Source organism: Pituophis catenifer, unplaced genomic scaffold, assembly GCF_029215685.1.
Source record: "Pituophis catenifer annectens isolate HBS135680 unplaced genomic scaffold, rPitCat1.0.hap2 SCAF_2, whole genome shotgun sequence".
In the NCBI taxonomy this organism is placed as follows: domain Eukaryota; kingdom Metazoa; phylum Chordata; class Lepidosauria; order Squamata; family Colubridae; genus Pituophis; species Pituophis catenifer.
This window is the reverse complement of record NW_027256882.1, coordinates 163,035,137-163,051,292: the sequence shown is the minus strand read 5'-3', so window position 1 is coordinate 163,051,292 and position 16,156 is coordinate 163,035,137. Positions and strand designations below refer to the sequence as shown.

General features: G+C 42.9%; 2 protein-coding genes across 2 annotated transcripts; both read right to left on the bottom strand.

The window, feature by feature from the left end:
• Positions 1 to 2,073: 2,073 nt before the first annotated feature.
• Positions 2,074 to 4,550, bottom strand: HOXC8 (homeobox C8). Its single transcript, XM_070934946.1, has 2 exons — positions 4,085 to 4,550; positions 2,074 to 2,366 (listed from the first exon to the last, which is right to left on the bottom strand). The coding sequence occupies exons 1-2, from the start codon at positions 4,518 to 4,520 to the stop codon at positions 2,074 to 2,076; spliced, it is 729 nt and encodes a 242-aa protein (XP_070791047.1). The 5' UTR covers positions 4,521 to 4,550.
• An 8,069-nt stretch (positions 4,551 to 12,619) lies between these two features.
• HOXC9 (homeobox C9) lies at positions 12,620 to 15,672 on the bottom strand. Its single transcript, XM_070934945.1, has 2 exons — positions 15,114 to 15,672; positions 12,620 to 12,876 (listed from the first exon to the last, which is right to left on the bottom strand). Exons 1-2 carry the CDS (start codon positions 15,670 to 15,672, stop codon positions 12,620 to 12,622), a joined length of 816 nt encoding a protein of 271 aa, XP_070791046.1.
• Between the last annotated feature and the right edge of the window lie 484 nt (positions 15,673 to 16,156).

Genomic DNA, 16,156 nt, shown 5'->3' with positions numbered 1-16,156 from the left:
GTTGTCCCTCAGTCCTTTGGAACAGGAGGAGGAGGAGGAGGAGGTGACAATCCCTGGATCCACGTGTAGATTCAGGATTTGTTTGTGTTAACCCAGAGCACAACCTTAACCATGTCCCCCCCCCCTTTTCCTGGAAGATAAATTCCATTGTAAGTTCTCTAGCAGAATGCAAAACTTCTCCCATGACACTTAATTCCACCAATGAAACACTGGTCAGAATATTAAGGGATACACATATAGAGACTTCCCAACACGCCTTTGGGCTGACTCAGCTGTGGTCCATATAGTACACAGAGTGTGTGTTTCCACATTTCATATAGCTTCATCTTAATCCAGGATGCAGATATTGGAATCTCAGATAGGGTTTTCTTTTGGACCAAAAGCTGGATCTTGGTTTTTAGGCTGTCAGTAATTTGAAGGTTACCACTTGCCCGCCAGTAAGTTTTAGCAGGTGAGTTTATATGGATGGGTGGATCTAAAGAATTGCCCAGCTATTAAAAAGCTCAATCTAGTTATTTCCCCCTTAAATTTTATTGTTTATTTACCGTAATATCTCACGTATACAATACAAATCCACGGTCAGCCAGAGTTGCATTTCCAGCTGAAATTTGCTACATTCAGAGTTTTGAACACTTAGAAGACTATGGTTGACATAAAACAGATGACATTTCTGTGTGGGTGTACTTCGAGCATCTTGCATTAACAGATAAGTCAAGACAAATAGATAACTATACATTCAGTGCAATTAAGTCCTAACTACATTATAAGCACAATAAAATAATACAATACTGTGCGTCCTTAACTAGGCAGTTTCAGTTGTTGGGAATTTTTTTTTTCCAAAAAAACAAACAAAAAACAAAAAACAAAAACAAAAACGTAAGCAGCAACATACGACAACAAAACCGCAGTTACAAATACTTTCAAAGCATGATTCCTTCTATAGGTAGTGATAAGATACATTACAATGGTTTTGATCTTATTAATTATTATTAATAATATTATTATTATTTTCTGCTACTTAGTAGCTTGCATTAGGGCAATACACAACTCTTCTCAAACTGATTATGATGCTGTGGTTTTTTTGCAGTTCTTTATTACGCTACTGTATAAGCCCCCATCTTGTTGCTAATAGACGATTATTGCAGGTTTCCCATTAGGTAGTACATGAAGAACGCTCACACAAGTGATCTAGCAAATAACCCCATCGCCCCAGAAACCTTAATTTAGCTCCCTCTCTTTCACGGGTATCCTAAGTATATTTATTCCTGGATCAGAGTAGAACTTTTCTCTCCCCCCCCCCATATCAGGGTGTTTAGGGGTACACCCGTGTCCTGCAAATCAGAGGGCGCCTTGTAGGTAAGTTCTCTCTTAAGTTCGTAGAAACTCAGTAAGCGTGAAATGTTTGTCTTCAGGAATCTGCCAAGCCTCCACCTTTCCTAAAAGAGCAACTAGCCAACATCAGAATAATAACAATTGTCCTTTAGGTGGTCGTGGCCGACAGCTAAAAGCGAAATCATAAATGTACCTTAGCTTGGAGGAGTAGATGAGTAGATAAGCTTGTTGCTGTTGTTGCTTTCCTTTAAAATTAAGATAAACCTAAGAGATTATCCTGCTCTCCTCACAACCCCCTTTAGAGCATTAGAGCTGGGGAGGGCGGCTGCAAGAGGCATTCCAGAGAAGTATAGATGATGGCTGTATTTTTGTTCTTAGAACAGGGGAAATTGCAAGGGTTGGGAGAGATGCTGATGCTACTGGGGTGGGGGTGGGGGCCAAGGTAAATGGTTCTCAGAGCTAACTCTGGGTTTCAATGTGGTTGCAATCAATCCAGTTCTCTCTTTACTTTATTGGGAGAAAAATTAGAGTGAATAATAAAATAAAGAAATATCCGCTGCTATTACGGTGGGGAGAGAGCAGGGGAAGTACTATGACAATAAAAAAGGGGGGGCTACAACTGTTTGACAGGTAGTTACTGTTGTGTGTGAGTCTCTCCGTTCTATACTCTATAAAAGCGAATGACCGTCGTAAACATCTCCAATTTATCATCCGCCATAAAATGAGGACTTCAAGGAGACGTCAGTCCTTGCTTTCTTCTTTTTCCTCCTCTTCTTTTTCCTCTTCCTCGTTGGTTTCCTCCTCTGTCTTCTCCTCATCCCTGGCTCCCGGTAGCTTATCCTTGTTGTTTTCTTTCTTCCATTTCATCCTCCGGTTCTGGAACCAGATCTTGACTTGTCTCTCTGTCAGTCCGAGGGCGTGAGAGACCTCAATGCGCCGCTTCCGTGTCAAATAGGGATTGAAGAGGAATTCCTTCTCTAGCTCCAAGGTTTGATATCGGCTGTAAGTCTGCCTGCCACTGCGCCTCCCGGGAGCTGTGTGACACCAATAATAATAATAATAATAATAATAATAATAATAATAATAATAATAATAATAATAATAATAATAATAATACAAAATTAATGTGAATAAGAACAACAAATATGTGTTAGACCCTTCTTTCCCTTCCTTTTTAATTTTTCTTTCTGTTTTTTTCCCCTCTCCTATAGGAAGCTCCTTCCTTCCTCCTTCTTTCCTTCCTTCCTTCTTCCCTCCCTCCCTCCCTCCGTTCCTTCCTTCCTTCCTTCCCCCACCCCTTCTCTTCAAACTCCTACTGTCCTGCTTGCATCCCTACCTGCAGGCAGCCAACCCTGGCTCCAAATTAAAGCCAACTTCCTAGACAGACTCGGGCGGGCAAGCTTGCTTCTTCCACTCCCCTCCATCCTCTGTGTAGCAAACCGGGAGTTTTCTGACTTTCTAGCACACAATGCAGCCTCTTCCTTTCTCCATCTTGGCTGATGGAAACCCTGAGGATAGGCGTCTCGCTCCCGCTTCCTTTTTTTTTGGTTTTGTTTTCCTGCTTCTTGCTTGTGTGTGGGAGTGTCTTCCCAATACATCCATATGCATGGCTGTGGCAACCGAGGCGTTGAAAATGCAATCCCAACGATTATAGATTACAGTCAAAATACTCGGCTCCTGTCCGTATTGGCTCTCCATAATCTATGATATCAAATGCCACACATGTTAGGGATGTATTTACCCCATTCTTCTAAGTGCCCCGCTAGAGATTTGCTTAGAAGTCAAAGCCCTCAATCACAACAATAACTTTTGATCTTTTATGCCATCCTACATGTTTGATCCTAAGCCTTGCTAGGCTCCGTTGTAGTGCTCTTAACAAAACAACTGGGTTTTTAAAAAGCAGGGACGTTTTGACTGTCCTTTTAATTTCCCTCTGTGAAACAATCAAGACCCCACGTGTTTTAAATTAGAAGGCCTTCTAAATAATACTCTACAAAGGCAAAACTTGCCCTAGGTAGGTATATTCTACTATTCTCTGGAGCATCTGGGTGTCGTTTTTATATCTAACAACATATAGAGGAATTATAATTATTAGTAGAGATTAATCTAAAAAAAAAAAAGAACACCTTGAAATTTAAAATTGGACCAGGCTGGCCCTTCAAAAGGTTTTAACTTTTAATTGCCTTCCCCACTCAAAACAGCCACCTCTTCTCAAGCAGTATCTTTCTCCTTATTCTTTCTTTTTTTTTTTTTTTATAAAGCTCACCTTTTAGCCCAGGGCGTCAAGCGGTTAAGTAAAGCTATATGACATTTTAGAAAAAGCAGCAGTATTATGAACATGCTAATAACCTCGTGGGAGCTGTTTCTTACTGCTCTCCTCCCGGCAAGCCATAAAAAGAAAGTTTTACTTTATTGTGATTTAAACCCAGAAATCACCTTCCTGACTTTTCAAAGACAACGGCAGCCCTTCTACTTTTTAAAACGAGAAAACAACAGCTCGCCTTCCCTCACCCCCCCACCCCACGTCCCCGCCATTGCCCAAACAGGAAGAGGAAAAAAACACACACAGGATTATAACCGACCCCTCTGTTTCTCTATCTGCCTTTCCCTGTCGCTTCAAAATACAGATTACACTGCCCCCCCTTCTCTCCTTTCTTTCTTTCTTTCTCATCTTAAATAGGGAAGGAAAACAAAACAAAACCACTGTTAAGAAGGAAAGAGAGGTGGGGGGAGAGAAAAAAAAGATCCTAACCGTGCGGTCTCATCCATGGGAACATGAGACTGGGAGAAGAATTTTGATTTAAATGCCCTTGTCCCTCGCTAGAGTTACTGTTGGAGGAGGATTTACAGTCAGGATATTGAACCACGGCCGTCTCTTGCTGAGCACCATAAAGCGACTGTCTTGGTAGGGCTTCGTATCCATAGAATTTAGACGCCTCTCCGTGGCACGCCAGGGCGCAGGGATTTTGCTGGTATCCAGAGTTAGAGATACTGGAGGTTCCGTGGTGGAAGAACTCCTGGACGTGATGTGAAGGGTGTTGAAAGCTGGGAGCCGTGGCGCCCGGACCGTACACGAGCGCATGGCTTCTGCTCACACTTTGTGGAAATCTGCAGTCGTAGTAAGTTGGTTCCAGGGACTCGCCGCCTTTGTACTTGGAGAAAAGAGGATTTACAAAGTAGGAGCTCATGATAGCTCTCGCATGAAAAGGAAAGAAGGAAGTCAACCTTTTAAAAAAAAAAGTCTTTAATTCTATGAGATCAGTGCTAAGGACTCTCGTCCTCCCCGCTCCCTGGACTCCGCAAAGTCCTGGTTAGTGGCTGCTGGTGTTTTTTTTTTTTTTTTTTTTTTTTTAATGCGCGCTCTCTCCCTCTCTCTCTCTCTCTCTCTCTCTCTCTCTCTCTCTCTCTCTCTCTCTCTCTCTCTCTCTCTCAAAGACGTTTCATAGTGCCTGAGTGGGTATGGCTGCTTATGGCTAACGCTCTTGACTTCTCTTATATCCGTCGATAGGTAGAGCTCTCTCTCAGTTTCTCTTACTTGTTCCCTTCCCCTTAACACCACAGGCAAATTCCTCAAACTCCCGGTGGTGAGGCTCTCACACGCGATCTGGATTCATCAATCCAACCCGCCAAGGCAGGCTAGGAAGGCACTGACAAGGGGAAATCGCGGGGTTCGCGGCGAGGTGACGGGGAGGTGAAGGAAGCAGCCCTTCGGAGGAAGGCAAGAGGGGGGAATCAGACACCCTCATATCGAGTGAATGGAACAGGGTTATGAAAGGTGCGCAGTAATACCCTTAGGTGCTCGCTCTCTCGCTCGCTGGCTCTCTCCCTCGCTCCCCCCCCTTTCCCTATGCTACGAGCCTCTTCACTGATCTGAGCAAATACATGCGCGGCGAGGTCAATTTAGGTTACTTCAACAGGTAATAGGTAGAAAACTCCAATCCGGATCATTTTTACTGGGGAGAGTGGTTAGGAGAAGAGAAATTCCCAGACAACCAGAGCAGGCCATAGGACTTGGTTAAAGCAACTCTCCTCCCTCCCTCCCTCCCACCCACCCACCCTTTTCAAAAGATGGAAATGTCCCTACATAAGGAGGGTGTGTGAGTCAGAATTCAAGAGTGGGGCCACAAGTCCCATTGCAGAGGAACAGCCACCCCCAAATGGATGGAGGCAATGTTGGTGTTTGTTCCCCCCTTTTTTTAAAACATACAAGTTTGGTCCCCAAAACAAAGATGGCTGGGATAGTTAGTTTATAGGCATTTATTGGGTGGGGTGGCACCCACCCAATAAATGGGTGAAGAGGTCCTCAAGGCATCCCTTGAAGGAAAAGGGAATATGGGGTCCATGAGGATCCATCAGGTCTGAGTAATGGAAAAAGATGTATAGGGGGGAAAAGGATATATACATGTGTGAAAGGATACTCCTGGGGGACAGGGGAGGAACTTGGGTAACAGAGGCCAGGACTTATCCCGTCTATTATAGTAGGTTGTGGAATGGTTCACATATCTTATGCATGTGGTATGTTTCCAATGTGTAGTCTTGCAAACCTCTCCCACACCACATTTCCACCACCACCCCCTCCATACTTTTTCCACTCCACAGTGACCATTGGTTGAAGACCATTGGCTGAAAGCATTCAGTTGGGAGATTTCGGTTTTTTTTTTTTTTTAAATGGCTGCATTAAAGAGCTCAGGCCATTAAACAGAAGCATAAAAATCAGCAACCTTCTCTCTTTCTAAAGTTTGCCGGATTAATATTTCCTGTGTTTTTTTTTTAAAGCAAAAAAAAAAAAAAGGATTAAAAAGAAATATCAAAGCCACTGGAATAAATTAACTGTCCTCCAGGCCCTTTCATTAAACTCACTAGAGCAATTTTTCTTCTATCCCTCCAAATCTTTATAGTGTTTCTCTTTTCTTCTTCTCTTCCCCCAGAGAATGGCAACTAAGTCAATTTCAGAAGGGAGGGGGGAGGAAATCGAAAGTGCTAGGCAGGGTGCAGAAAAGCAAAGTTAGGTTGGCCTATGACTGCAATAAAGATTGAGTTGGATTTGAAAGAGCAAACCACTGAGTCCATCTCCGAGAATATTCAGCCCTCACATTTTCTTTTATTTTTGTGAAGCAAACAGCATTGGTTCCTAAATCCTTTGAAATCAGAGAAACAGCTATCACACAAGGTGTCCCTTCATTATACTTTTTCTCAACACACACAGATACACACACAAAAAGAGAAGATTTAAGCAAGAGCCAACCATTCTTCAATACAACGGGTGGTCTGAATGGTGCAAGAAATTGGGGTGAAGCAGATCCCCTCACTTTTCCCTCCCACAAAACACTAAGACTTGGTTTACTTTTTCTTCTTTCTATTTTTTTTTTATTTAATCAGCACATGATATCAAATACGGTTGTAAATGATAAAAGACCTCTACATTTATTCCTACACTGGAGGCAAGAAAAACCCTACCAGATCTTAAATCAGAGAATCCTGAAGCCAAGCTCAGCAACTCTGAAATAGCATAACAATTTTGGGGTTTTCAACTTGTCTTAACTGGTAGAGTAAAGCTCAGCGTCATCAACAGGATAATTTACCAGAACTGGAAATCAAAACATTTTTTAATTTTAAATTTTTGGCACAATTGTCTTATTGCCTTAGTACAATATATTGAGTGTTGTGGTATGTGTGTGTATAACATATGTTCTTATATACTATTATTAGAAAGTTCTGTGATGAGAGAATGTTGGTCCTTCTATACATCTCATTCAGTCATACAGATTTTTATTTGATTTTTTTTTTTTAAAAAGATTTATCTCCATACCCAAAGAAAAAGGAGAAAGGCGGCACAGCACAACCTGCTTATCATACTAGGAAGCAGAAGCCACAGGAGAGAGAAGGCATCAAAAAGACAGAAAAGTAGGGAAAACTTCTAATCAAATTCATCCTACGCATTATTTTATTGGAAAGGCAAGCATCATTTTGTTTTTTGTTTTGTTTTTTTTAAACGCTCATAGAGGACGCCACGTTTATTTCTGCCGGGTGGTTCAAACGTGCATAAATGTTGATGAAATATAGCATATAAACTACGCCATATGCTCTCATTATAAGTAACTGGATTCTGCGATGCTTCGGTTCCGGCTATAAAACGTTAACTGCTCGCCTCCTTTATTGCACAGATTTGTATTTTTTTTTTTTTTTTGCCTTCGTACAAATAAAGGTAAAGACACGAAGTAGCTTTTGTGCAAAATGTGCGTGTGTGTTTATTAGTCAAGGAATTACAGAAGAGGATTGCCCCCCCCCCTTTCATAACGCCTTTAAGGGTAGGGCTCATCCATACACGGCATTTTTTTTTTTACATACAAGACCCAGCGGTCCGCCATCCAACCTAACTTTGACGTTGTTTTGCAAGTCATCGCTGACAGACTCACATTCAGCCCCCTCAGATTCTGGAGCTCGGCTTTTTTTTTTTTTTTTTTTTCCTTTCCTTGAAATCGTCCTGTCAAGGCCTGGAGGTAAGGCGCCGCTTTTTTTTTTTTTTTTTTTTTTGGTAAATAAAGCGGCTCGGGGGCGTCTAAAGATTGAGCAACAGCGCCATCTCGCGCCGGTTTGTCCCCAAGGCACGCGCCCTGCGGAACGGGGCTGAACGGCGCGGGGTGGGAAAGAATTGAGCCCCTTTCGGAGGGTCAAAAATATAGATCTCCCAGCACCACCTTCTTCTTTCTTCTTCTTCTTCTTCTTCTTCTTCCTCTTCTTTTTCTTTCTTTCTTTCTTTTTACTCCACCCATCCCTTCCTCTCCAACCTCTCTCCTCCCCCCCCCACGTCACCACCACCCCGCATTCCCACTCCATGCATACTATTAGGTCCCACAGGAAACAAAAGACGAGTAAAATCCCATTTTCTTTTCCTAAACAACAACAACAACAGCAAGAAAGAAAGAATTAGAACATCTGGCGTTACTCGGTCAACAACAGATTCCCAAGGCTTGGGGAGGGGGGGGAAAATAGGTTTTAATTATTGGAGGCGCACCCTTCGCTCAGGTTTCTTCTGCCCCCCCTCCCTCCTCCCCACTCTCTTCAGCTAAAACCCCAGTTCTCAGAACAATAACCCTCACGCATCCCGCTCGCGCGCGGGCACACACACTCACACCCTTACACCACTGCCCGAGCCAAAGGCAGCCGCTTCCCTCTCACCTCTCCTGTCAACCTCACCCCCTCCCGCCGCCGCCCCCCCCCCACTCCCGGTTCACAACCTTTAAAAAAACGGGGGGGGAGCGCTTCCTCCTCTGCCAAGCGCTAGGAGGGGGAGCGGGGTGGGGGGAAGGTGGGGGGGGGACAGAAGGTGGGCGAGGGGGAGGGGGCGAAATGCGCGTCTGTTGTTGGTTGCCGGTAGACAAAACATTCCAATAATCCGGTTTCAAAGGGAAGAGCACCCCACCTTATTAAAACCATAAAACGATTAAGGCCAGACGTCTAGCCGGTTCCGTGGTCCTGTTTTTGTTCAATTCTATTCAGCGCGGAGACAATCAAAGTTGTAAAAGCTGGCATTTTTGGGCTGCGGAAATGTACCTCTGGGCTGCTTTCAAAGCTGCTGTATCCTGTCCTTTTTGTATTGACTACAAAAGGGTTCTGTTTGGGGTTTTTGTTTTTGTTTTTAAGGACAAGATGAGAGGCCCACTCCTTCCTTCCTTCCTTCCTTCCTTCTTTCCTTCCTTCCTTCCTTCCTTCCTTCCTTCCTTCCTTCCTTCCTTCCTTCCTTCCCTCCCTCCCTCCCTCCCTCCCTCCCTCCTTCCTTCCTTCCTTCCATATCCTTCCTTCCTTCCTTCCTTCCTTCCTTTCTTCCTTCCTTCCTTCCTTCTGTCCTTCCTTCCCTCCCTCCCTCCCTCCTTCCTTCCTTCCTTCCATATCCTTCCTTCCTTCCTTCCTTCCTTCCTTCCTTCCTTCCTTCCTTCCTTCCTTCTTTCTTTCTTTCCTTCCTTCCTTCCTTCCTTCCTTCCCTTCTTCCTTCCTTCCTTCCCTTCCTTTTCTCCTCTCTCCCTCTCCAATGTGTATACATATCCCCACCTACCCCCACCCCTATATAACATCCACACAAGCAAACACCACGGAGAAACGGGTGGTGGTGGTTATTATCGGGATTTTTAATTTAGAAACAAAAGAAAGCATAATGAATCTGGCTGAGGCGAGAAGCAGGATTCACCAACGAATGCAAGGTTGCTTGCACAATCGACCCTGTTGGGTGAAGATGCTTGAAGATACAGTCCTGATATGCATATTTGATTAAGTTATTCCCAGTTACTTCTGGGAAAATGTATACACAGAGAGAGAGAGAGAAATGTACACACACATACACATGCATGCCTGCCATTAAATTACATCTATGAAAGGAGATGCCCTGAATTTTATGTGGAAGACTTGTGCAGAAACTGACACTATATTCCTCCATAAAACAAAGCAAGCTAGAAAGAAACGGGGAAAGAAAGAGGGAGGGGGAGGGAGGGAGGGTGGGTGGGTGGGAGGGAGGAGGAGGAGAGAGAGAACAACAGTCTTATGGAAACAAAGGAAGCATAACTTACATTCTTTTCTTCTCCATTACCTCCAATGGGAGCTCAGCTCTGCTGAAGACTATTGGGTAGGGGGGAGGAGGGGCTGGGGGAGAGAGAAAGGTGAAAGAGGCTGCATCTTTAGTCATCTTGAAAATGAGGTCTGGTGGAACTGGAAGGATTTTCAAGCATGGGGAAGGCTCAAAGTTAATAAAAGGGACACAGGCTGGGCACTAGTCTATCAGAGAGATGGCGAGAAAAGGAAAGAAGGAAGGAAGGAAGGTGGGAGGAAGGAAGGCAGGAAGGAAGGAAGGAGGGAGGGAGGGTGGGTGGGAGGGAAGGAAGGATTTTAAAGATGGATATTCTTTTTTGTTTTATCTTTTCAAATTCACATTGAATACAGGGTTGTAACTACTAAATTGCTTCCGCCACCATTCCTGTTATAGCAGACAAAAGGAAAACGAGGGGAGGGGGTTTATACATATTTATTTATTGCCCTTTACACGGAACTTTTCAATCTTTTCTGCCCTTCCGCATTTGCTGTATACTCGGACCCTCTTAAAAAATACTGCACAAAGCTAAAGCTTAGCTGTTACATTTTTTTTCCTTTTTGTTCGAACGGATAAGCATTCTTTTCCTGCTCCCAAGTCCTACCTCCCCCGGTCTTATGCAACCTAGATAAACACACAAGCCTGCAAACTTATTTTCATAAACGGCAGACACAAAGTACGAAGTAATCGTTTGAGGACATCAGCGGGGCAAAGGTTCCAGATTTTTTTTTCCTTAAAAAAAAACAAAACCACATATTTATTTTGTTGTTCGTTTCTATGGAGGCTTGGATCTTTGCAAGCCGCGATCTGTTTACCATTAGAAAAAAATAGAAGTTATTTGGCTTCTCCCTTCTTTCAAGAAAACCAATGCTTTATAAACAAGTTGTGAGGAAGCATCTCACAGGCGTCTTTTCCCCTTTTTAAAAAATAAAATAAAATAAAATAAAATAAAAAACCCTTTGACTTTCATTTAAAGGGCCCTGGCAACAGGAGACCTGCCTTTGTAGGAAAGATTTTTAAATGACCTATGAAAAAGTAGAAAATCCTGGCCTTCCACCATCCCAGAGCCCCCTCCTCGCGTTGCCACCTTTCCCGCCGGCCCCCCGTGTCATTTAACTCGTTCCTAAACAGAGAGACCCGCGGAGTTTTAACACTCCCAGATTCCCTTTCTCCCTGCCCGAGAAAGAGGTTTTAAAAGGGGCCAAGGGGCTGGGGGGCGGGGAACCTTCCGATCTGAATTCCACTCCCTTAGGCTTTATAACATTTTAAGCTTTTTATTATTATTTAGATGATGCTCTCTCGCTATTCAGTCCTAACACTACCATTAGGAACACACCATCCCCCCCCTCCTCTTTTTCTCCCCCTCCCCTGTGGTGGTGGTGGTACATTACGAACCTAATTCGTAATTGCTTGGGCCCCCAAGCGAGGCACTAACAAGTTTTTGGCACTTCGCTGATAATCCCAAAGCGTTCCAATAGAATAGTCTCCGGGCGATCACAAAAGTAAAGAGTAAACTATCTGCGAGCAGAACCGGACTGGGGCCCTTATTTTATCTCGTGCACATTCTTTGATTGCCCAGGGTCATAAATTAGTACAATTAATTACCCCAAATTAAAATGCAGAGCACCCTGCCGCCTTTTACCCGAATCTTCTCTCTTATTTTTTTTTGTTTTTGTTTTTGTTTTTGTTTTACCAGCATGACATTAGGCAGATATTGGTATATTGAGAGACAAGGAGAAAGGTTCAGGAGCTAAGAGACTGAGAAAGGAAAATAAAAATAAAAATAATGGTAAACATAATGGTAAAAATAATGGAAGCCGAAAATCTGTTCTTTTCCTACAACTTCCCAAGAGAAGATATTCTGGTCTTCTATTTTCCGAAGGAAACCAGCAGTAATTAAATGGACCTCTTTTTCCAGAATTTGTATCCGTAAGAATCCCAAAACAGTGTCTCCCTGCCCTTTCCTTCCTTTACAACTTACTCGGGGGAGGGGGTATTATTCCTCCATAGGAGTTTACATTTTTTTTTAAAAAAGACACCTTGATTACCGACGGATTTTTTTCCTCCTTTTTTTTGGGTGACGTTAGGTATATATTTACAGAAAGCTGTTCTACGATAGCAAAACATAACAGTGTTACAGAACGGTTCTGTGACAATCAGAGAAGACACAAATAAGTACACCAGTTCGACACGAGGACAGAAACATTGTTTTGAGCAATCACTCCCCCCCACCACCATTTTTTTCCTTTCTCCTTCTTTCCACCCCCCACCCACTTTTATTCTTTCCATTGTACAAAATATGCAACCACAACATCATAAAATAATAATTAAAAAAAAACAAAAAAACAAAAACCACTGGATAAATTTAACTTACAAAATAAAATACTAATCCAAAAATTCAAGTACTTTGTTGTTTTTTTCTGAAAAGAAAAAAAAAGTTTATTTTTAGTTGCAATTGTTAGGGATGTGTATATGTGTGTATGTGTGTGTGTGTGTGTGTTTGCATTTTGTAAAGAAAAGCACTTTTTATGTTTCTCTTTCCCTCTGTCTCTGTCTCTCTCTCTCATTTTTGTTCCAGAAAGGTTTGCCGTGTTTAACTAATTCTAAACACTCATCAGCACATTAAGGGGAAAAAAGTCAGGAACAATTTCTTTCTTGGGAAAAACCAGCGCCTTGATTTCTCCACAGACTGGAAGGATGTGGCCAGTTTCACTGCTGCTCTTTATTATTGTTATTATCGGTTTTCTCTTTATTCATTTTCTTCATTTTCATCCTCCTGTTCTGAAACCAGATTTTGACTTGGCGCTCAGTGAGATTAAGAACCCTGGCTACTTCATAACGGCGGTCCCGAGTTAGGTACATATTGAATAAAAACTCTTTTTCTAGTTCCAGCGTTTGATATTTCGTGTAAGGACATCTTTTCTTTCTTGTAGAACGTGCATGAATCCAATTTGCAACAGGGTTATCTGCAAAATAAAGATTGGGACATTTAATTTATTATTGATTGTTTATTTACCTACCCGTCTCTGTTTATTCATTTAGCCCTTACCCAGATCTGCATTTATTGATGGCAGTACCTTCAAATAGAGATGCCCTAAATTCATATCCCATCCTTATAATTTTAGTATTTATCTAAAGTTCTCCTATCTAAAAAGTCTCTTTAGACAAGCGAGCATTCCCCTGCTCAAGCCTGAAGTGACCTTCAGGATTTTTAAGGGCACATCTATTCTTTTATAGGAACTGAGCGTGGACTGTATTCATCAGTGTGCAAGCAGGGAGGCACTAAACAGTAGTGAGTTTAACTAGTTCTGTCCTGCGCCCTGTTTCTGACTATCATTTGATTTTATTTAGCGATCATTCTCTCCCACAAACTGCAATTCTAAAATAAAAGTAGGGCCAAGAGGTTGTAATAACAACAACAATAATAATATGCCTCTATTAAGGGTAACTCAAGAACACAATCATGAAAAGTCTAAATTCCCACCATTTCATAGGCCCATAAACTCTGTTTACAACCTTGGCTCTCCAGCTCTCTCCCTATAACTTCCCACTGATGGAGCTGCCAGTAATTTTAAAAGGAATGAGAATATATATATATATATATATATATATATATATATATATATATATATATATATTCAGACAGTGTCCCAGAAGAAGCCTAATGGTTGCAGAAAAAAATTAATTCTCTTCCCTTTTCTGAGCAATGTCCCTTGCAGACCCTCTTTACAACTTTCTCAGAAGGAATTAGCTCAGCCTTCAGATTAATTATTTCTTGGGTGAAATTTGGTTGTAATGAATATGCTATAGATAGTAGTCTCCTTTAGTCTATGATCTGTGCCTCTTATTCCCTCTTTCCCTTTCTCTCTCTCTCCATGAATTTGTATAAGTGCATTTGCCTATGTGGCACAAATACAATTAAAATGATCAGAATGAACCAGCATATCAGGCCTGGAAGGATTTCTACACACCTGGCATGGGAATCTGTCTATAGAGCAGAAGAGGAGGGGAAGAGACCAGCTCTCTTTAACTCTAGATGGGCACCAAAAAAAATGCACACACATCTCTTTTGCAGGGCATGTGAATCAATAAACAAGTGGGCATTATTTCTTGGCACTAGGGTCATCTTAATTCCACATATTTTGCTTTCTGTTTCTCACCTCCCACCGACTGCACACTAGAAAAAAAAAATCTCCCATGTTTAAATGGCAGATGTCCACTAGGAAATGAACATTTCAGTGTGCAGAAGAATGATTACTTTTTAAAAAAAAAAAAAAAAAGCAAAGCAAAGCAAGAGCACAAATCCCTTGGAGACCCTTTCAGCTGTTTTAACAGTGTTCAAGGTTATTTCTTCTCTCTCTCTCTCTCTTTTTTTAAAGTCCCTTTACTAGTAAGTTACACTGTAGAATTCATTTTCCTTTTTAAAAAAATGGAAGGAGGGGGGGAGAGAGAAAATGATGTGTATTATTAACTGTTCTTTCAAACATTTGGACTTCTCTCCCCATCTGCTATACTCCCAACAGCGATTTGTACTTTCCCTAAATCCAATTATTTGTTTTCTCATCGCTTTCTTTTATTTGCTGTCCCCCTCTCCATTGCTATCCCTTAACTTTTCGATCCCCCCACGTTCTGGATGGAGGCAAAAATCTGGGGGATTATTGTCTGGAGTGGGGTTTTGTTTTGTTTTCATCCCCCCCTCCTCCTCTAAGGCTTTCTCAGGCAATCCCCCCTGCTTTTCAGCACACATCAACATCCCAATATTCTTTCCCCTCCCACATACCCCTGATAGCTTTTGCCAGGCTTCTTCCTCCAAAAGTCAGAAGGACTAAAATGCAAGGAAGAGTGGGGGCAAAGCAGGTTCTGGCTAGTTTAGGAACAAACAAAAGTATCCCAAATGCGAAGGAAAGCCAAAGCGAGAGAGAGGACGAAGGACCCATCCAGATCCCGTAACAATAATAATGCTCATTAAAAACAAATCCTTTTTTTTCCTTCCCCTCTTCGCCCCCTGCCGCCCTCCTTTCCCCCCCCCCCAAAAAAAATCAAATAAACCAGCTCTCCTCCAGGTTTGTCAGCCCTTGTAGCTGGAGATCCAAGGGAAGGACGCCAAGAATTCTAAACAGTAAAGGTAATTCCTTTTTATTGAGCACTGTGCCAGGGAGCTGTAATGCCTTCCCGGTTGTAAACAAGAATGACTTCGACTTACTAGGGTCCAATTCGGTCTTTTCTTCTTTGTGTTTGTTGGAAGCGACGGCCTCAGATTCCGGAGAGGGTATAGTCTGCGGGGTTCTGTCCCTGAGATCTCCCGGGGATCCATACATATAATCCGGATAACTACGTCCATCCACCGGTCCGCAGTCCCTGCGGCCGTGGAAGGCGTCGGGTTTAAGCCCGTAGTGCCGGCTGCTGGCTGGAAAACCTGGGAACGAGACCGCGCCGGAGATAGGCTCCAGCCAAGTGCGCATATACCGAGTGTCAGTTCCAATGTGTGGCTGGTGGGTGTACGGGTGGTAAACCACGGACGACTGGGAGTGCACGGGAGCCCACGAAGTGGTAAAAACGGCCGGTTTGGGGGCAAAGCTGCAGGACGGAAAATCTGCACACTCCGGTACCAATCCTGACGGTCGGGCTGCAGCAGGATGAGAGCCAGTAGCTGGGAACCGGGACGCCAGCAAGTCGTCGCTCTCGTGGCTAATCAAAGAATCTACATAATAGTTGCTTATGGGACCCGAAGCCGACATTGTTCCCCCCTCTTTTACATTCATAAGATTATTGTATGAACTGTATGTGTACTTTTTATCTTCTCATAGAACAATCAGGGCAGGTAATTATTTTTTCAGCCTTTCCTAGCGTGCCATTGGCTCCGAGATCCCACGTGATTATATTTACCCAAAATACAGTGTAGATCAATCCGCAGGTCTTTTTTTTTCCCTCTCTCTCTCTCTCCCCTCTCCCTCTTTCTATTTTTTTTCCTTTTCTTTTTTTTTTTAAATAATGCCTATGCGACTTGGGTTTTCATCAAACTCTTGAAATAATGCCGTTATTAGCAGCAGCGGTCGGATCTTACGTGTCGTAAGCTGAAAGGCGATTCGCTCGTTGGCTTGGCTTGGCTTGGCTTGGCTGGCTGGCTCGGCGACCTGGCTTTTCCATAGCCCTGCTGCTAATGAGGGTGTAAGGTAGCTGGTGTAGCAAGGTAGCACAAGGAACTATTTCTTGACGCAATTTGTCTCTGTCTACTCGCTCTGCTTC